The sequence below is a fragment of the Delphinapterus leucas genome, unplaced genomic scaffold (assembly GCF_059928025.1).
Source record: "Delphinapterus leucas isolate spDelLeu-1000000601 "Yukka" unplaced genomic scaffold, BTC_Dleu_Yukka2 spDelLeu_asBTCV2_sq25, whole genome shotgun sequence".
Classification (NCBI taxonomy): Eukaryota; Metazoa; Chordata; class Mammalia; order Artiodactyla; family Monodontidae; genus Delphinapterus; species Delphinapterus leucas.
In genome coordinates, this window is record NW_028322234.1 from 16,392,197 (window position 1) to 16,413,376 (window position 21,180).

The following is a 21,180-nucleotide window of genomic DNA, read 5'->3' on the forward strand; positions in this document are numbered from 1 at the left end:
GCCTTCTCGCAGCGGGGGCAGCACTTCTACCTCTTTTCCGGGCACCTGTCTTTGAGTCCAGGACGGCACAGTTGGCGGTGCGGTCTCCGTCCTGGCCAAGCGAGGGGCCGCCCGGGCAGCTGTGGGCTTCAGGAGCCGTGGGGCGCCAGGCAGGCCTCCTTCTAATGCTCCTCTGGGTTTTTTCTCATTCCACATCTGGTCCGTGTCTGTGACGGAGAGTCAGGCATCGGGATGGCATAAACTGCGAACATTTGTTCTTTCTACGGGCTCAGACTCTGCAAAGTGTGTTCTGAAGTAGTTTACTGTTGGCGCCTTGGTGTATATCCTTCCAGGCTTGTCTCCGGCCCACAGGCTTTTACGTCATGTCCGTGCGTGTGTGTGTGTGTGTGTGTGTGTGTGTGTGTGTGTGTGTGTGTGTGTGTGTTCTGTGGCTTAGGTAAAAACACAGATTCCTGGGACTTCCCTGGCGGTCCAGTGGTTAAGACTCTGCGCTTCCACTGCAGGGGGCATGGGTTCAATCCTTGGTCAGGGAACTAAGATCCCACATGCCACAAGGCACAGCCAAAAAAAAAAACCCCACAGATTTCTACATTCCGAGAGCACCCTTCCCACTCCTGTCCCTGCCCCCAGAGCCAGCCAACGTCACCAGTGCCTTTGGTATTTTCCAGAGGCATTTCTATTCCGCGGAATGTTGACTCTTGGCATGGTTAGAGGGCATTGGGTTAGCAGCCCCACTTTGCTTCATCTTAAGGCTTCCCAGAGACAAGTCAGGGCTGCCCCGTGAGAGCTCAGTCGTGTGCCAGACGCTGTCAGACATCTCGGGCATGCGGTGCGGGAAGCGTGGGTCTGTGCCTCGTGGCCACCTCCCCCAGGTGGACCCCGCCGTTTGGGAGCAGTGCTCTAACAGTGAAGTGTGTCCCCCATCGTTCCAGTAGCACGCATCCTTGCTTGGCTTCTGAGGTCAGATTCTGAAAAGCCGGAATATTCTTTCAAGCAGCCCCTGAAACTAAATGTGTGCTCCTTTGAGGATGCTTGAAGAAACTCACTGATTTTTAGAAAAAACAAAAGAGAAGGCAACCTTATGTCTTTCAGTCCGAGCTTCTGAGTCTTCTCTCTGTTGACTGGGCTTTAAAAGGAGGCCGTGAACAGAGGGATGGGGACATCAGGCCTCCCGTGAACTGCGGCGACGGGGAAGGCGCGGTGCCAGGTGGGCACACCCCCCTCAGGCTGCCCTCGCTCTCTGCCGGCAGACCTACCGCGAGCACCTGGAAGGGCAGAAGCACAAAAAGAAAGAGGCGGCTCAGAATATGAGCATCCAGCCCAGCAGCAGCCCACGAGGGGTGCAGGCGCAGCTGCACTGCGACCTGTGTGCCGTGTCCTGCACCGGGGCGGAGGCCTATGCCGCCCACATCCGGGGGTCCAAGCACCAGAAGGTAGGAGCCCCTCACAGGCCCCGGCCCACTCGGGACCCAGAGGGGCATCCCATGACACGGGGGGTGGGCAGCCACCCACGAGAAGCGGCTTTCCCTGCAGGCCCACGCGTCCTCTTTCCTCCAAAGCCAAACGCCTTCTCCCAGTTATAAAAGTCACATCTGCCCCTGGACAGAAGCATGGAGCAGGGCAGCTCGTACCCAGACCCCAGAGGAAAATGTTCTTGGCCTTGGGTGTGTCTGCATGTATATGTGAACCAGAGTTTGTATGTTGATGAGATCAAATGGTATATTCCATTTGGGGTCCTTATTTATTAAAAATCAAATTAAAGTAGTAAGGTTTAATATTTTAATATCAAAGTTTTCATTGATACTAAATTATTTAATATTAGCATTTGTCATATTTATTACTATTTTAATATCAACGTTTTCCTGTGGGCTTAAAAATGCCTGTAGTATGTCATATTGTGAGGAAATGAATGGGCTCCTCCACCCGAGAGAAGGTAGGGCCCCTCTCCCTATGCCCTCTTTCTATGGTCCAGAGGTGCTTTTTGGAAATCAGCAAACCTTCCCCAAATGGCATCATGAACCTGCAAGGTGATGCTCACCTTTCGGGTGTGCGCTGAGGACAGGAGGAGGGGGAATTCCTGGCTGGACGCCTGCTTTGAGCTGCACCACGAGGTTTAGAGTGAGAGGGTTAGGAAGGCCCCTGTCCCGTGGCTGCCTCTCTCTGCCCTGTCCACAGAACCCCCTCCAGCTGCCCCAGCTCACCGGCCATTCTCCCTCCTGCCCCCGGGCCTTTGCTCACACCCTGCCTTTGGCAGCCCCCTTCCAGCCCCCGCTGCAGGCTGGGCCTCCCCGAGCGCCTGCCTGAGGATCTGTCTTCTCCCCCTGCTCATCAAGGGCCTCGTTCCCCGGCCCAGCTGGGACAGGCTCTCGAATGCCTGCGTGAACCCACAAAACCCACCAAGGAAGGAGCAGTGAGGCGTGGAAAAGGGGACGTGCCGGCCTGGTGGTAGCAGGGGTGCAGGCGGGAGAGCTGGGCCCAGGCGGGGTGGGCTGCGGGTGTCACAGCTCACAGGCTGGGACTCGTTCTGGGGTCAGGAGGCCCTGCAGCCAGCCCCGGCGTGGGGGGCAGGTTTGAGCCGTGAGTGTCAGACTTAAAGCCAGAGAAGGTGTCCGAGACGGTCGTCAGTGCAGACTCTGGGGGTGGTGGAACAGTCCTTTCCAATGGGAACTTTTGCAATTAAGTGCCTTTGTTGGCGGCGGGGCATGCCGAGGACAGGGTGGGTGACTGTATCCTAGGTGGATCTGTGTCCCTGGACGTGTATGTGAGTTCCTGCAGAATGTGGAGGTGTGTCTATGGACGTGTACACCCACGTATACTGAACATGGATCTGTGTCGTGGACACGTACATGTGTCCATCTTAGCAGGTGCTCTACACACACTGTGTCTCTACCTGGGGCTGGCACTGGGCTGGTGCTTGGCATGCAGAAAACAGCCGTGCTTCTCAGCGCAGGCGGTGGAGTTTGGAGGAAGGGGGTCTGTGTAAGCCAGCAGGGGTGTCAAAGTTATAGGTCCCCCATATGCAGGAGTAGTGGGGGCCTAGAAGCAGGAGACAGCTCAGGAAGGCCCTTCCCAAAGCATTTAAGTGGGAGCAGGGGGAAGAGGCAGGGTCCCCGGGGACAGGGTGGACCACCGCCCTCACTTCCACAGTCTGCCAGCTCCCCCATGCCCGGTGAGGTGCTCTTCCTACCCCTGAGGAAGGTTGACCAGGCCTGAGCAGCCCTTACAGGGGGCTGGGTCTGTTCCAGGTCTTCAAGCTGCACACCAAATTGGGGAAGCCCATTCCCAGCATGGACCTGGCGCCAGCGAATTCGGCCCAGGCCACCAGCACCAGCCGGCCGGCCTCCACCCCCCTCACCGCAGAGAGCCCCCCCGCGGCCCCTGCCAGCCCCAGCATGTGTGCCCCAAGCAGGCCAGCGCCAGCCAGGAGACCGGCCGCCTCGAAGGCCTCACACATGGGTACGTGTCTCTGCGCTTCACAGCCCCTGCCCTCCCTCAACAAGCTCGAGCCTTAGAGACGGGATGGTCCAGTCAACGGTGTGCGTGCGGCCATCACTTCTGGGGAGGCAGGACCTATGAAGGGGGTGGTTCTCTCCCAGATCCCCGCCGGCGGGGTGCCTTCTGCCGCCTTTGGCCCACCCTGGGGAAGCATGGGCAGAACCAGTGCAGCTTCCATTTCTTCCCGTGGAGCTTGGGACCGAGCCGCATGCTGGCCACACTTGCGAAGCCGGCCCTAGGCCTGGAGAATCCCCTGGGCTGCCGCCTTCCACGTGCTGGAAGCAGCCCCCTTCCCACCGGGCACTCTGATAAGTGAGGTGGGCCCCGGGAAATCCAGGCAGGTTCCTCGCAGCCCCACCTCCAACCCTGCCTTCCCTCGAGCGTGTGTCACCCGCACCTGCTATGACCCCTGGGCAGTCACGGCTGCCGAGGGACATGCATTTCAAGGGTAAATAGGCTTACATGTCAGGCACTCACTCCACGTGCCTGATTCACCCTCCACGGCTCTAGGTTTGTCATTAGTCCCACTTTACAGATGGAAGAACCGAGGGGAGGGGAGGAAAAGCACTTGGCTCTGGACCACCCGGTGAGCGGTGGAGGTGGGATTCCAGCCCAGTCTCTGCCCTCTACCACCACGCTTTGTGTGGGAGGCGGGGCCTATTTTATTTTGAGCCTCGGCAGGCCTGAGATTTGAACCGTCACGTGATGTTGAAGATCAAACTGTAAAGCGGTTTTGGTGACAAAGAAATGTCTCCCTTCTGAGGCTCAGTAAACCCTCATCTGCTTGATGTTCCACTGTTGGTTAACTAAGGGCTGCAGACTTGTGCAGCAGTGGCGGTTGTCCTCAGAGAGGGGCCTACGACCTGTGCCTCCCTGTGGACCCGTCCACCTTGGCACCAAACGCCGTGAGGGCCTCGCTCTCCCAGTCGTGACCCAGGCTGGTGGGAAGGGGTCTCGTGAGACTCTGGATCCCACTGGCTGACGTCACGGAAGGGGGAGGGGGGCAGTGGGAGACCCGGTGGCATCGAGTTGTACCCTTCGTGCTGGCGGACCAGAAGCCGACCCTGGTTGCTGGCTGGAGCAGATTATAAGTCACGCGGTTCTTCCTTCCAGGGCCTCCTGCGCTGCTGGCGGCAGACAGCAGATCCCCCCAGGGGAAACCGGCACACCCCAGATCAGAGCGGCCCGGAGAACTGCCCGCCCAAGGAGGCTCTGTGGAAGCTTCTGGAACGTGCTGTGACGCACAGCCGGTGGGCCCAGGCTATGTGGAGGAGGTAAGTGCTGGGCGTCCAGCCATCAACTCACCCTGCTTCACCCTGGGCTCCAGGAGAAGGACCTTGCGGAGCCAGGCCTGGAGGCCTCGTCCCAGTTCTCCCCCTGAGACTTGCACACCCGCCCCGGGAAGACCTCAGTGAGCCAGCATCCCTTGGATCTCACTGGAAGGCCCGGGTGCTGGGCTTCAGATCTTAGAAGGAAGGCCCGAGACAGGCAGAGGCGTTTCCTGCCACCGGGCAGCCCCTCTTCCTGCGGCAAGGAAGGTGGCAGGAGGGATCTGTGTCCTGGAAACCCACGGGCACGTGATCCTCGGGCACAGGAGCCAGTGTGCGCCCCACACAGCACCACCTGCACGCCTGGGGCTTTGTGGAGCTCAGGTTCTGAGCCCCTCCCTACGAGCCCACAGTCCCAGCCTCCCGGGTGCTTCCTGGGCTGTGCATGTGGGCATTTCTTCCGTGCTTGTGTTCGTGCTTTTGTTCACCCAACTCAGCACCTTCTGTTTTGTCCCCTGCAAAGTATCCACACCAGGCAGGCTTCCTGCCAGTCTGGTGGCAGCCCCGGGATGGGGGGACAGGGGAAGGGAGGACGGGACGGTGGTGGCAGAGGGGAGCCGGGCCTGGGAGGGCGCGCTGGTGAAGAGCCACTCCTCTGAAAGCGTAAACCGCTGGGCAGACAGGAAACCAGCACCCGGCCTGGATGGCCCTGGGGGAAGGAGGTGCCCTGCTGGAGCCCAGACCCGACACGTGGGGGCCGTGGGCGGCGCTCAGCCGTGCCTTGTGTCTCAGGTGTGCAACGAGGAGGGCAGAGTGATCCGGTTCCACTGCAAGCTGTGCGAGTGCAGCTTCAATGACCCCAATGCCCGGGACATGCACGTGAGGGGGCGGCGGCACCGGCTGCAGTATAAGGTGTGCCTGCAGGGGGCGTCTGGTGGGCCTGGCTGGGGGTGAGCGTCTGTGCTCTTGACATCTTGGCTCACGTCTCAAAACACACGTTTTGCCCCGTGAGTCGGAGCCCCTGGGCCCTTCAGCACCCCGGGCTCAGCCAGAGGGACCGTTGGCTGCTTTCACGATGCCTTCTTGTCACAGGTTTGCCGGGGCACGCATGCACATGTGTGTTTAGACACACTTGACTATCAGGCCCCGTGTACGCTTGTGCACAGCACACACTGTGACTCTCCTCATGACAAACAATGGCTTCTGGATATTTCCTCTTTTCAGCAGCCTTGTTGAGATATAATTCACACACCACACAGCTCACCCATGTAAAGTGGCTTTTACTACATTCACAGAGTGTGCAACCAGCAGCTCCATCTAGTTCCAGAACAGTCCGTCAGGAGCCCCGTTCGCATTGGCAGCCACCCCCTCCCCCTCCCCCAGGCCCTGACAACCAGGAACCCACTCTCTGTGTCTATGGATCTGCCTGTTCTGGACGTTTCCCATCAGTGGAATCACACACTGGGTGTCCTTCTGTGTCTGGCTTCTCTCACTGAGCATCGTGTTCTCAGGGTCCGTCCACGGTGTAGCGAGTGTCAGTGCTTCACCCCTTTTCCTGGCTGAGAGATGCTCCCGTGTGTGGAGGGACACGTTGTGTGTGTTTCACCCGCTGAAGCACACTTGTGTTGTTTCCACCAGTGACCAATCCTTAGACAACACTACACTCTTTGAGTGATAGAATTAAGTACTAAGGACAAAGCCCAGTGAGCGAATTGGCAACGCTATTTAGAATATATAGATCTGGATCCCACACAAACGGAGTTTCCCTGGGTTACTCTGATCGGGACGAGCATTTCCGTTCAGTTGTCCGTCAGCATGCGTGACCACTGACCGCGGGTGCGCCTCCGTGTTGCGGTGCCTTCTCCCTCGGCTCCTCTGTCAGATGCGTGGACGGTTGGCTTGCGCAGTGGCGGACGTCACGTCTGCCGCTCTGCAAGTCGGTCATAGTTTTGTTCCCCGCTGTGGTTCCCTTTCCTGCCATGGCCTTTGGGGACGAGGAGTGTTGACACTTTGGGGATTGAAACTCACTGTTGTCTAAACCTGGCAGGAGGGACTTCCCTGGCGGTCCAGCGGGTAAGACTGTGCTTCCACTGCAGGGGGTGTGGGTTCGATCCCTGGTTGGGGAACTAAGATCCCGCATGCCGTGGGGCATGGCCAAACAATAAAAAAATAAAAAATAAACCTGGCAGGAGGTGGCACCCCCAGCATTCTCATCTGAACGAAGGTCCCCTATTTTCCCAGAAAAAAGTGAACCCCGATCTTCCGATTGCGGACAAGCCCAGCACGAGAGTTCGGAAGCTGCTGGAGGAGAGGCTGAGGAAGCAGCGGCAGCTGAGCAAGCAGCGTCTGGGGGAGCTGCGGCGCCAGCATGACGAGATGAGGTGCGGGGCCTCAGGGCCCTCCCCCGCCAGCTGCGCTCAGCCCGGCCGGACGAGGCAGCACGCGGAGCCGCTTCTGGGGCTCCCCACGCTCTCCCGCGTGACCGGCCCAGGGTCCCGCCGCCGCTCACGGCTCCTTGTCCCTGCCACCCCAGCAGGCGCTACGGCTTGTGCAAGAGGTGGCTAGAAGAGGAGCCACAGGCGCAGGAGGCGCGCTCGGGACGCTCACCGCCTGACCAGCATGCACCTCCCCTCAGGAGCAGGCCGGGGTTGTCCACAGCCAAGCCTCTGGTGGGTGGTGGTCTCATCTTGATGTCCGAATGCCTCAGGGGCTGGGGACTGGAGGGGGCTGAGGGCCTTACCTCCAGCCACAGCGATCCCTTAAAGCTTCCTGAGGCCCCAGTGGTCACATCCCTTGGGAGCCTTTGGGTGTCTGTCCATCCGAGGGGGCGGGCCGGGTCGGATGGGAACTGTGGATTGCACCCTGCTGACGGAGGGGGTCACCAGCTGCCTCGGGGCCTCTGGCTCGGAAATTCGACAATGTTGCCCAGGGAGCTCACTGGACCCCCCAGTCGGCCCAAGTTCCCCACAGCCATCGGGGCCCTGGGGTTCTCACTGGTCCACCTCCCCTGTGGACCCTCTCATTCCTCTGCCTGGCTCTCCGGCCACCACTTGCCTGTCAAAGCCAGCCTGACTCCGGGCCCCCAGCGTCCCCCGGGCCACCGGGGCCTCTCAACCTGCCCGTGACGTGACACGTGTGCCTTTCCCCGAAGCCCATGAGGCGGCCGGAGTCCAGCGACGACCGGCATGTCATGTGCAAGCACGCCGCCATCTACCCCACAGAGGAGGAGCTCCTGGCCATCCAGAAGGCCGTCTCCCACTCAGAGCGCGCCCTCAAACTGGTGTCCGACACAATGGCCGAGGAGGATTCCGCACGCCCAGAGCCAGAGGGCGGGGAGTGCAGGTAATGGGCATCGCCCTCCTGTCCGGGGGGGCCCGGGGTGACAGAGGTGGCTCCACTGCCAGGTGGCTTCGAGCCCTTGGACGCCCAGGGCTTTCCAGAAAACTCCCCAAGAGAGGTTCAGAGCCGGAGCCCCGAGGCTCACAGGGAATTGTAGTCCCAACTGGAGAGAGCCGTTGTTCTAACACCAGAAGTTACTTTTCCTGTCGAAGACATGTGTAGAAATGTAGTTCACAGGGGATTAGCCCCTCTGTTTCCTCACCCATAACGCGGACATAAGTGTGATTCTCCTGGAGCAGGAGGTGCTGCCGAGCGTCCGCGTGAATCATCTTTCCAGCTGCCAGGAGTGTTGCAAGATGGAAAGTCCTGATGCCTTGTATCCATTTACTTTTCTGGCCGCACCACACAGCTTGTGGGATCTTAGTTCTCCGACCAGGGATTGAACCCGGGTCCCCAGCAGTGAGAGCGCGGAGTCCTAACCACTGGACCGCCAGGGAATGCCATCATTTACTTTTTTAAGGTTTTTTGTGGGGTTTTTTGGTGGTAAAATACTCATAACACAAAATTTGCCATCGTGACCATTTTTACGTGTACACTACGGCAGCACTAAGTACATTCACAAGGTTGTGCAACCATCACCGCTGTCCATTTCCAGAACTTTTTCATGATCCAAAACAGAAATCCGTCCCGTGAAATTCCCCAGGCCACCCGCTGCCCCTGCCCCTGGCACCCACCTTTCCACTCCCTGTCTCCACGGCTTGGCCTGTTCTGGACGTTTCACGCCAGTGGAATCATGCAGCATCTGTCCTTTTGTGTCTGGCTGATTCGAACCAGTAGCTTCTTCCTGCCACAGTGTTTGCTCCCCGACAAGAACATGCGAGCCACTCGTGGGTCACCAGGTGTCATAACAAAATGCACTCGCCCCTCAGCGTGAACGCAGCTGCCTCCCCGGGACAGTGGGCCTTCCTCACCGCCTGGAAGGGGAAGCAGGCGCAGCCCCTCGGGCAGAAAGGAGGGCCCTCCCTTAACCCCTACCCCGTTGTATTCTGAAGGAAAAGGCCCCTTTGCAGTTTTGCTCCCGTTTTCTCCCTGTACTCGTGTTTTGGGTTTTTTGTTTGTTTGAAAATATTTTATTTATTTATTTATTTATGGCTGCGTTTGGTCTTAGTTGCGGCATGTGGGGTCTTGGTTGCAGTATGTGGGATCTTTCGTTGCGGCGTGTGGGCTCTTCGTTGCCGTGCGCGGGCTTCTCTGTAGTCGTGGTGTGCAGGCTCATTAGTTGCGGCGCGAGGACTCTCTAGTTGTGGTGCGTGGGCTCCGTAGCCCTGGGGCATGTGGGATCTTAGTTCCCTGACCAGAGATTGAACTGGTGCTCCCTGCAGTGGAAGCGCCAAGTCTTAACCACTGGACCACCAGGGAAGTCGTGGATGTTCCATTATTAACTATCGCAAAGAGTATGTTTGGTTTGTTTTTTTTTTTCTATTTTATTATGGAAATTCTCTAACACACACAAAAGGTGACGAGGCCCAAGTGACCATCCCTAAACCAGGGATGACTCACTTGCTCTCTACCCACCCCCCTCCTGGACAGACCGCTGCGGTTAAAGACAATATCAGGCATCAGCCTGAGGGTGGAGTACATGTCTCTAAACAAGACTCTTTTTCATTTAACAAAACCAGAACACCATTATCATACTTGAAAAAAATGAACAATAATTCTTCAACCCCATCAAATATCCAGTCAGTGCTGAAATTTCCAGTTTTTTGTTTAGGGTTTTTTTTTGTTTTGCAGTTGGTGTTGAATCAGTGTCCAAATTGATTGACAACCTGTCAGTCTCTTTATCTGCAGGTTCCCCGCCTCTCTGCTTTGTCTTCCCCTGAAGGATCTGGTCCTGGTCCCGTAGAGTCTCAGGTGTGGCCAGGTCCCCTCGGACCATCCCAGGCTCCAGCACTTGCAGTCCGGAGACAGACCACAGAGAAATACACAAATGCATTACAGAATTAGGTTATCTCGTATCCTGAGAAGTGTCACAAAGAAAACAGCAAAGTGGGGATCAGGGAGTGGCAGGATCAGGTGGCAGCTTCGAGAGCCAAGGGGCGGACATTTGTGTTGTGACAGCCGTGGGGAGGGCCACCGCGTGAGGGCACCCCAGGCAGTGGTCCAGGTGGGATGAGCCTCCTGGGGAGGGAGTGGAAGGAGAGGGCGGTGGCGAGGCGGCCCAGGGGTCAGGCTGGGGACCTCGGACCCCAGGAGGAAGCTCGGTGTCCCCAGTCTGCAGAGGGGCAGCACTGGGAGGGTGGCTGCTGGGAGGACGTGGTGGTGGCAGTCACCTGCAGAAAGTGACCAGGCCGGTGCAGTGCAGGTGGGGACACGACTCGGGGAGAGGCAGGGAGCGTCTGGCCGGCGGCCTCGGGGGAGTTCAGCTGGGGGCGAAGCGGCCACAGAGGTGGCTCAGCAGCATGAAGCCAAAAGGACCGACGAGGGGGCCCTGCTGGCTGAGGACCAGGGCGCCGCTGGGGGTGACCGCGGGTGGCCTCTTCCAGAATGCAGTTCATTAGGAAACGGTGACGGCCGCCAGCCCTGCTGAGCAACACAACTTCCTAGCGGCGGTTCCAAGCACTTCTCCCAGATCTGTCTCCTCGTGGCTCTTTGATCAGGTGCCCCTGGGGAGGGCCGTGCTCCCGTTTTACAGATGAGGAAGCGGCCCTGCGTGCAGGAGCAGGGACCCTTCCTCCCCACCCTCTGCCCACGCGTTTGCGGGTTTGTCTCGGCAGCCGCCCAGGCCCCTCTGCTCGGATCCTGAAAGGCGTGATGCGGGTCGGCCTGCTGGCGAAGGGCCTCCTCCTGCGGGGAGACAGGGCCGTGCAGCTGATCCTGCTCTGCTCCCAGAAGCCCAGCCGCGCGCTGCTGCGCAGAGTCACGGAGCAGCTGCCCCTCCAGCTCCCGGTGAGGCGCCCGGCCGCGCATCGCGTGACTTCTACGCGGCTTGGACACAAACCGGTTTGTTTTTAGAAACTGGCGCAAGGAGAGAGTGGTGGAACTTGAGGGTTCCTTTACAGAGGGGGTTGAGAGTAGAGCCTGGAAACGCTCTAAATGTCCGGTCACTGAGGACGGTTACTTCCGTCACATCCACAGCAGAGCCCAGCCAGCCGGGACGGAGCACAGACAGGACGAAATCCACAGGACAGACACTCAGGCTCATGAGACTAGAGAGGCACAGGGCTGGGGGTCGGCCGGACCTTCTCCTCCAGAGCAGTTCCTGTTGTTGTCATAGAGCCTTTTTTTTTTTTTTTTTTTAAATCTATTTATTTATTTTTGGCTGAGTTGGGTCTTCGTTGCTGCGCGCGGCTTTCTCTAGTTGCGGCGAGCGGGGGCTACTCTTCGTTGTGGTGCGCGGGCTTCTCGTTGTGGTGGCTTCTTGTTGTGGAGCACAGGTTCTAGGCGCGTGGGCTTCAGTAGTTGTGGCTCGCAGGCTCAATAGTTGTGGCTCACGGGCTCTAGAGTGCAGGCTCAGTAGTTGTGGCACACAGGCTTAGTTGCTCCGCGGCATGTGGGATCTTCCCGGACCGGGGCTTGAACCCGTGTCCCCTGAACTGGCAGGCAGATTCTTATCCACTGCGCCACCAGGGAAGTGCCTGTCATAAAGCTTTTCTCAAGCGAGATGGTAACCGGGAGAAGAGTGAAATCATGTCATGATTTAAATTGATCATCTTCCATTAAAATACTCAGTTCCCAGGGCGGTTTCTTCTTCCTGATGTGTCTGCTGCCCTTCCCGAGAGAATTCAGCACCGTTCCTCCGACTCATGTAGTGAGCACTGGGGGCCGGGCAGACCCAGGCTCACCTCTGGGACTCCCAGTCTGGTCAGGAAATGCAATAAACAAACATAGAGCAAGCTAACTTCCAGTTTATCTTCTGTAGAGAAATTAAAACCTGATGTCAAGTAGCGAGCACCTGGGGAGAGTGGGGGCCACTTCAGACAGGACCGTGGGAGGTGTGTGTCCTGACAGAAGATGGAGCAGGTGAGGTGAGAGCTGAGAGATGAGGAGAGGCCTTGAAAGATGTGGGGGTGGGCAGTGTTCCACATAGAAGGACCTGCACCTGAAGAGGCCAAGAGGCAGGAGGCCCAGGGAGATGCGTGCCCGAATGGACAAAGGCCTAGATCAAGCTGGGCCTGAAGGCCATGTGGGGAGGTAAGATTGCCTCCTCAGGGAAATGGGGAGACTGGAGGGTTTTAAGCAGGGGAGTGACATGCTCCGACTTCACCAATTTAATCACTCGTTTCCTGAACACCCACGACATGACAGTTTTCTGCTCAGTACCATAGGGGTTGCAAAGATGGCTCAGATGCAAGCCCTGTTCTCCGGAACCTTGCAGCCCAGTGGCTAATACAAAGCCCTAAGCCCCATGAAGATGGATGAGGCCATGGGGAAGATGGCTAAGGCCACGGGAGAGCTGGCAGTGCACCCCACTCCCAGCTGTGTAGACAGACCCTCCTAGCCATTACCTGGCCAAGTGTCTCGGGGGACCCCAAAGCAAGATGAGGGACACAGTAAAGCTCTTCTATGCAGGCACTGGGTCACTGCACCAAACCCACCTTTGTTGTGCAGTCTCCCCGGGAGGCTGGTAATCGGGGATGGCAGTCGGAGTTCTGATGACTGTGCGCAAGGGGTCCCTTCTTCCTGAGCCCCTGAGAGTGACAAGCCGGAGAGGGTGTAAATGGAGGGGAGAGAGATCTGCCAAGAGGGCGGGGCTTGTCTGGAGGCTCTGCTTGCAGTGGGCCTGACCCTCAGGGTATCCCCCAGTGATGCAGCCAGCGCAGGCTGGGTCCTAAGGATGCGTGTGCTGGGGCAGGGCTGAACCCTGGGCAGCCATGGGGTGGGTACCAGAGCCGAGGGGCCTCAGATCTTGCCTGGAGGCAGCCCCTGTCCAGTGTCCTGAGAAACCATCGTTCTGCCCTCATTACCCAAACAGTAGCCTGCTGGGCCAACTGAAGGATTTTGCATTTTTCACTGAAGAGCATCTCTTGGGTCACATTCCATATTCTTACTTAGGGAGCTTCATTCTTTTTTGTGGCCAAAGAGTATTCTATTGCCACTTGTCCATAACTAGCTGGGTCCTTCCATGTAGTTGGACATTTAGGTTGTGTCCAGTGTTCTGTGTTACCAGTGAGGCTGCAGCAGATGAAGAACCTTGTACACACACTGCTCCACACATGTGGGAGCACGTCCCGGGGCAGAGTCGCGGGGGCTGAGGCATGAGCCTGGAGGCTTCTGCTGAGTGTGGCCAGGTCAGCCTCCACCAGCAGTTTAGAGACGCATGGATTTGCCAGCCCAGCGCCTCCTCAGACTCTTGAGCTTTGTCCTTCCTACAGCTGACTATGGTACCCCATTCTAGTTTTAACGTGATTCTCCCTTGCCATGGGAGGTTTTTTTTGTCATTATGTAGAAAGGGTCACTTTGGTTTCTCTTTCTGCAAACTATCTATCACTTGCCAGTTTTTTTTTTTTAAGATTTATTATTTATTTTTTGTGACTGTGTCGGGTCTTAGTTGCGGCACACGGGATCTTCACTGAGGCATGCGGGATCTTTGTTGCGGCACGCGGGCTTCTCTCTAGTTGTGGCATGCGGGTTTTCTCTTCACTAGTTGTGGCAGGCAGGCTCCAGGGCACGTGGGCTCTCCAGTTGAGGGGCGCAAGCTCAGTAGTTGTGGCATGCGGCATGTGAGATCTTAGCTCCCCAACCAGAGATTGAACCCGAGTCCCCTGCACTGGAAGGCAGATTCTTTACCACTGGACCACCAGGGAAGTCCCCACTTGCCAATTTTTTGCTGTTGGGTTGCTGATCTTGTTGTTATTGAGCTTTGGGTGTTTTTACATATGAAGGCACCTTGATGCTGGGTCTGCTGTCTGTATGCATTTCTACGTGTGCACTTCTGGAGGCTGGGGCTGTGTCTGTGTCCCTAGGAGGTTCCAGAACACCCGGCATGGGGCCTGGTACCCAACCGCGTCCTGCCTCTCAGCTAGAGTAATGAGGCCTTGTGTTGTATTTGCACCCCGTAGATGGTGACAGAGGACAAGTACGAGGTCTCCTCCGACCCTGAAGCCAACATCGTCATCTCCTCCTGCGAGGAGCCCAGGATACAGGTCACTGTGTCCATCACCTCGCCCCTGATGCGGGAGGACCCCTCTGCAGACCGAGGTGCGTCAGGGCCCTTCCGTCCAGCCCTCCTCTCCACACACCCGGTGGCCTAGGGCAGCATCCGCCTCTGCTCTGGACAGGAGGTGGAGGGGTTGCCACAGCCAGTTTCCGGCACTTCGTCAGCCCGGATGCCCTGGTGAGATAAGAGCTGGGCCTTGGGGCTGCAGAGGAAGGGAGGTAGAGAGCTGGGGCAGAGTGTCAAGTGGCTCAGTACTCAGCTGTGGGGCATGTGCGCAGGGAGCACTTCCTCCCATCCCTCCTGGCTGTGCCAGAGGAGACCAGCTGTGCCCCATCCCCCAGCAAGACAGGGCCCTGGGGACCTGAGACAGATGCGCATTGCCTGAGGCAGTGGGAGGGGGTGGGGGGCGAGGCCAGAGGGCAGCCAACAGGGAGGGTGCAGACCAAGCTGATGGGGATGCACCCGAGTCTCATCCAGCCGTGGAACCTCCTGGAACAGCCCTGGAGACTGTTTCCCAAACTCCAGTCTTTCTTGGACCCCCTTCATGATTGTTGTTAGATCTGAGGGCCACGAACCACTGATGCTTTCCTCTGAATCAATTCCTTTTTGACTCTTAAATTTTTAAAGAGGAGAGCCTTTGAACCGTAAGTGGAAAGCTGTACCAGTTGTCATAAAGAGAGTGCCATCTGAAAATAAATACAGTGGGAAGAAAAAGTGATGCCCTTCAGTTCCAGGTGGAGGCCCTGCTCCGGCTTGCTCGGAGGCGGGGATTGGGAATGTCGGAAAGGGTTCAAAGTCCAAGGCCATGGAAAGAGGTGGACTGGAGGGGGCTAGAGAACTGGAAACCCCTCCGAGGGAGCCCCGGGCCCCCAAGAGCTGCGATGTCCCCGCCCTGCTGGTTGCTGCTGGGAGGGGAGCTTTCAGCTTCCTCTGTTGCTTGCTCTCAGCCCCAGAGGAGCAGACCCAGGCCTGGGGGTTGGGGGGTTTATGGGTGAAAGAGAAACCTCTGCTCCCTCCTGTGACCTAAAACACCAGGACCTCGCAGAATAAGGGGAGAAGAATTTTCCTGAAGCAAGAAGAAGAAGGAATCAAAAACAGGCCAGAATTTTCCCCAGACACAGGGCCCTGGTCACCCGTGATGGCGTGTGCTCAAACCTGACCCGCTGTCTCCCTCTTAATTATGCATGCGGAAGTTTCTGGAAATCCAGCTTCATTCATAGTTTTCCATCTGAACCGTGATTTGCTAACCAAGGGAGTCAGCGCTGATGGCACCGGGTGACAAGCGTGGAGCTCTCTCCTCGTGAGAGCGCAGAACCCGGAGGAGATGGGATCTTCGTGGAGAGGATGTCCGTGGTCCTTGCAGCATCCCGGAGAAAGGGCCAGCGAGCAGAACCATGTGTCTTCTGGATAAATGCAAAGAGGCCTAGGGACCTGAGGGCCCGGCCACGTGGCCTGGGCAGTGGGAGCAGGGAGAGGGGCGCCTGGCCCATGTGCCCTTCTCTTCTAGAAGGAACAGCGGCGCCTCCGCCTGACCCGGGAGATGTCCTGAGCTCAGAGAAGTGCCTCCAGTCGCTGGCTGCCCTCCGCCACGCCAAGTGGTTCCAGGTCAGGGGTCGGGCCCAGAGCGGGCTCCCAGTACAAATGAGGGACAGACGTGGGTGGGGCGGTTGCTTGGCCGGCTGCTCGACCCACGTGTCCACGCCCAGCACTAACCTGATGGAGATTGCATCCTGGCTGATTGGGTCGGGAACCTGAAAGGAGTGACCACCACTCTGGGGGTGGGGGGCCGCAACGGCCGGCACTAGGGCTCAGCCGTGGGCCGTTTGGGAATGGAGTCTGCTTCCGGTCGCCAGCTGTGAGGCCGGCCGGCCCATGCCTCCCGGAGTCCCTCACTGCCTCCACTGCCAGGACAGGACCCCCGGCTGGGCTCGCTACCCCTGGATCAGCCCTTGTTCCCTCGGCCCCATGCACATCCCCCCCTTGGCCACGTGCTTACAGCTCCCTGGAGCTAACCATGTGCTTCTTTCCCCGAAGGCGAGAGCCAGTGGCCTGCAGCCCTGTGTGATCGTCATCAGGGTCCTTCGGGACCTCTGCCAGCGTGTGCCCACCTGGGGGGCCCTGCCGGACTGGGTAAGGCAGTGCCAGGGGGCTGGCCCTGCTTTAGGAAGCCCCCAACCCCTGATAGGCCACAGCCCTGGGAGGCCGAGCCTCATTTCCTGGTTCAGCGCTCAGCTTTCCAACAAAGGGCTGGTGTCCGTCTGAGTGCCAGGAGAGGTGGATCGCGGTGGGGCATATCGGGGTCCCTTGGCCCCAGGGTGAGGCTTGCTACAGACACAGTCTCATTTGACTGCATTATCTGGAACCCACAACCTTGCAGGCAGAATCAGGAAGCGTGCAAATACAAGGGCGCCCCAGCAAGAGGTGGGGTGTTTGCCTAGACCTGTAGGTGACAGTGCAGAGGCCCCCGTGGGGGCAGGCAGCCTGGTGCAGACCCACGTCCTCTGAAGGGGTGGTCCCCTGCGGCCCTGACACCCCCGGTCAGCAGGCCCCGAGCCCTTCTGCGGGGAGAGGATGCGAAGGCCCCCTGTCCCCCAAATCCCCAAGCTGCCGTGTTGTGAGAACCCCAGCTCCTGCCCTCCGTGGGCCCCCCTGCCCCGTCTTTCAGGATCTCATCTCATCTGTGCGCCCCTCGGCAGGCCTGTCTCTGAGTGTCCCTCTCCCATCACACACCCACTGATCCCCCAGCGAGCGCAGATGTGTAGGTTTTTAAGCCTTTCACCTTCGACATTATCCTTGGGAAGGAGGCCGAGTGCCCTGAACTTGGAGGTACGCGTGCATCTTATGTGCAGCCTTCTGCTGCCAGTTCATTGGCTCCCACACCCAAAGACAGGTTCTTGGACCCCTCCCACCTGAGCCCAAGCTACCCTTGGCCTTGCTCATGAGGGCTCTGGTGCCCACCCGGACCTCGGCTTCCTGCCCATGGACCGGGGAGACGTCCACTCTCAGCACCACCCCCGGTGGATGGCACAGTGGGTGGCTCTGTGCTGAGTGACAAGAGGGGTTCACTCAGATGCTGGGAGGGCCCCACATTCCCCGGAGCCCATTTCCCTGTAAGTATAGATGCAACCCCCATGACGGTCACAGCTCCGGCCCTGGGCTCCTTGGAGGTGGGGACAAGCCTGCGCAAGTCCCCAAGTCCTTGTGACCCTCATGGCCCTCACTGTCTGAACCTCGGGTCATGGAGAATGAGTTTCTTTTAACCCTCATGACACTGGTTTGCAATGTTACCATCTATGGGATTTTGCTGATGTCAGAACTAGGCGAGAGAGTTCCCTAGAGAACTGAGAGAAACCCGCCCAAGGCCACACCAGGGTGGCAAGGCCCCGGTGACCCCCTCCTTGTAGAAGTTCAGGGGTGGGTGGGTGTGAGGGGAAGAGCTGGGAGGGGGGCCTCACATCCCCGGTCCCCTGGAGACCTGGCTGAGGCCACACAGCCGCGCCATCCTCAAAGGCCCGGGTCTCCTTCTCTGTCCCCACCCGGCCCAGGCCATGGAGCTGCTGGTGGAGAAGGCTCTGAGCAGCACGAAGGGGCCCCTGAGCCCTGGGAACGCCGTGAGACGGGTCCTGGAGTGCGTGGCCTCGGGGACGCTCCTGACAGGTCAGTCCCCGTCGGCCGGGAGCCCAGACCCTGGAGCACGTGGCAGAGACCAAGGGCCATGGCGGGGGCGGGGGGACGGGGGAGCGCAGAGGAGCCTCTTAGGAACACTCAAGAACCACGTCCAGCACAGGCAGGACAGCAGACACAGACGTGCACACACATGTCACCACTCAAGGGAGCCGCGCGGAGGTGTGGATTAGCTGGAAGGAGAGGCGGGGTGGAGGCTGGAGGGGAGGGGTCCGTGCCTTCTCTCACGCTCCGCTGATGGCACACCCACCCTCTCTGGGGAGCCAGGGACAGCCCGGGGGACATTTCCGAAGGAAACAACAGGAATTCCATGATGGGCTTTGTACAAAGATGTTCACCACGATGTCCTTCACGGTAGCAGAAGGAGGAGAGCATGCATGTGGCCCGCGTGACATGTTAGATGCAAAACGGTGTTTTCCAGTCATTTCAGGGACATGGGACGATAGCATTTTAAGTGGAAGAAGAGGATGATACACTGGCCCGTGGTGTGAGCCTTTTCTGTAACTACATGCTCGCCCACGTGTGCACACACACACACACACGCAGGCGGTGAGGAGGTCTGCTGAACGCGTGTGGGGCTGGAGGGAGGACTGGCAGGGGAGAGGCCCGGTGTGGCCCGTGGGCGCGAGGCGGCCAGGTGCAGAGACCCCAGCACTGCAGAGCCGCAGTGGCGCCTTCGTAAGGGTGCAGTCTCCTTCTCTGCCACTCCCACCTCCCCTCTCAAAGATGGGCCGGGGCTCCAGGATCCCTGCGAGAGAGACCAGATGGACGCTCTCGGGTCCATGACCCTCCAGGAGCGGGAGGACATCACGGCCAGTGCCCAGGTAGGAGGCCAGCCCACGGGGCTCCCCGACTCAGGCCAGCTCGACCTGGCTGTGGGCGACCCAGGTCCCAGCCCCCATTCGCATCTGTGCTGCATCCCAGGAAATGGTCTGGGACTCCCCTTCCCACCCCCTCCCTTACAGAGACAGGTGGCTTGTGGGTGACAGGACTGCTTCGGGGGCAGGGCCAGCCTGGCCCAGAAACAAAGCTACTCCCGTGATGAGGTGCAGACTTGGGGCCTCCTTGGCTGGCACTGTCCTCCCCAACCCTGCCCTGTGGTCTGCAAACACCCAGCCAAGGCCTCCAGCTGGGCCTAAACAGCTTCAGGCCCCAAAGCAGAGACCCCGTCTGTGGCTTCCCTTTTGTTTGCAAATTTTTACTTATAAGCAAGTCTCCCAGCAGTACAGAAATCGCACTGGGCCTGACATTTATGAATGGCCTTCAGTGGAAAGAGTCAAATTGCTCTTGATCAGAGCCGAACCTGGAGAGGCAGGATCTAAGTTCCCTGTAGCGAGGAGAGAAAGAGCTGAAATTCCGAGGGGCTTCCTGGCACAGTACTCACCACCAGCTGGCGCAAGCAACTCCCAGTACAGTTCTTCACGCCCAAGGGTGACGTGAGCTCTGCAGTTGCTAGAAGGGTGTCGAGGATGCCCAGCAAGCCCCTGAGTCCGCACGGGGCCATGAGAGGCGGGCCAGGAGGCCGCGGGCAGAAGGGTCCTGACGGGTCATTTGCCCCCAGCACGCCCTGCGCATGTTGGCGTTCCGGCAGATCCACAAGATCCTGGGCATCGACCCTCTGCCGCCCCCCAAAAGCAGGCCTGGGGCGCGCTTCCGGAAGAGGCCACGGGAGGCAAGCGAGGCCGAGGCCGAGGAGGGCGCCGGCCAGAGGAAGCGGGCCGGCGGGGCAGAGAGGGGCCCGTGTGAGCAGCCTCGCCTCCCCAACGGGACCTGACGCCCCACCGAATGGCTGCTTCACCCCTGACGCTGGGCAGTCCTGTTTTCCTTTGCAGTTATGTTCCATAGATTTCTTTAAAGACACTTGTGCTTAAATCATTAGCAAAATCTCTTCATCTGGCGATTTCAGCTGCGGGGTTTGGGGCACAGCGCCCCAAGGCCTGCCTTCACCCGGGCGAGAAGGTGCAGCACAATTTTAAACCCTGGCATTTCTTGCTAGCTTTAAACTCACCCTGTGGCCTACTAAGGGTGTGGGTTTTTAAATGGCTTTGTGAGGACACACCAGCCGTGCATGGATTTGAAATCTCACGGGCAAGCCCCCTGGGGGTCCGACATCAGGAAGCCTGTCCCCGGAAGGTAGGTTGGGAGGATCTGGGGTGATGGCCAAGCCTGAGAGTGTGCCCAGGCCGGGGTCCTCAGTCCCCAAGCCCAGTCTCCAAACACGCTGCCCCCTCCAGCTCCCCAGCCTGGAGACGGCCCCGCGGCCAGAGGTCTGCAGGGCCTGAGCTGGGCTCGTCCCCCAGCCAGCCATGGGAGGGCCACAGGGCCGAAGGGTGATGAGCATGCAGGCTGGGCATGCCCCTGACCCCCGGAGTATCTGTGACCCCCATGGCACTGCACCCCATGCCACTCCGGGCCTTCTGCACCACGAGGAACAGCTCTGTATGCCTCATTCGAGGCTGGGTTTGCCTTGTCTTTCTCCCGTCCTCCTTGCATAGGTGCAGCCAATGTGGGTCCAGGGCCCGCCCCTTGAAAGTGGAGTCTGGGGGCTCTGCCTGGTGCGGGGCACAGAATCAGGCGCCTCCTGGCACTGGTGGACGTGAAGGCACCCTTGCCCAGCCCCCACCCCGATCTGTCCAAACTTCCCTCTTTGCGACAGCTTCTCTTGTCCGGCTGCCCTGTGGCACTGAAGGAGATAAGTCCATCTTTGGGCTGACACGATCTTTTCTGGTCACTTGATTGTTTCAAGCTCATTTCTGTGTTTAAGGGACAGCCTGTGTGTGGCTTCACATCTAATGTCTTCGTAGAACTACCTGGAAGTTTGGGGGGGTGGGGAATAAACGAGATATGCCTGTCTCTTGGTGTGGACCGCGCAGTCCTTCCTCGGGGTGCAGTGACCCTGCTGGGCTCCTGCAGCCTCTCAGGGCCCCAGGCAGGGGCCCTGACCAGCCAGAACTTCTCCCCGAGGCTCTGAGGCTGGGAGTATGGATGGGGAGGAGGTCCAAGGGGCTGGTGCTGCCCAGGTGTGGGCCTCTCAGGCCATCTCCACACTGAGGTCCCCTGGGAATGCAGAGGAGCCAGGCTCTGCAGACCCCACCCCCAATCCCGGGGATCCAGCCCAGGAAGCACTCATCTCACACACATCCCACAGCTACTCAAGGAACCCACCCTGGCCTGGTCCAGGAGATACACAGCGGGACCATCAGCGGGAGGGTTGGGGACCCGGAAGGCTTCCTGGAG

At 58.9% G+C, this 21,180-nt stretch overlaps 1 protein-coding gene across 1 annotated transcript in view; it reads left to right on the forward strand.

Annotated features, from left to right (window-relative positions):
* The window catches only part of ZFR2 (zinc finger RNA binding protein 2), a 43,522-nt gene extending 22,726 nt beyond the window's left edge, over positions 1–20,796 (forward strand). Inside the window, exons 6-19 of the mRNA XM_089905664.1 lie at positions 1,251–1,433; positions 3,246–3,456; positions 4,609–4,769; positions 5,556–5,675; positions 7,005–7,144; positions 7,300–7,432; positions 7,915–8,105; positions 10,877–11,048; positions 14,162–14,300; positions 15,767–15,864; positions 16,294–16,389; positions 17,805–17,916; positions 18,670–18,767; positions 19,505–20,796. Coding sequence (XP_089761790.1) covers positions 1,251–1,433; positions 3,246–3,456; positions 4,609–4,769; positions 5,556–5,675; positions 7,005–7,144; positions 7,300–7,432; positions 7,915–8,105; positions 10,877–11,048; positions 14,162–14,300; positions 15,767–15,864; positions 16,294–16,389; positions 17,805–17,916; positions 18,670–18,767; positions 19,505–19,717 — 2,067 coding nt within the window. The 3' untranslated portion in view covers positions 19,718–20,796. The remainder of the gene's footprint in view (positions 1–1,250; positions 1,434–3,245; positions 3,457–4,608; positions 4,770–5,555; positions 5,676–7,004; positions 7,145–7,299; positions 7,433–7,914; positions 8,106–10,876; positions 11,049–14,161; positions 14,301–15,766; positions 15,865–16,293; positions 16,390–17,804; positions 17,917–18,669; positions 18,768–19,504) is intronic.
* The last annotated feature ends 384 nt before the right edge of the window (positions 20,797–21,180 follow it).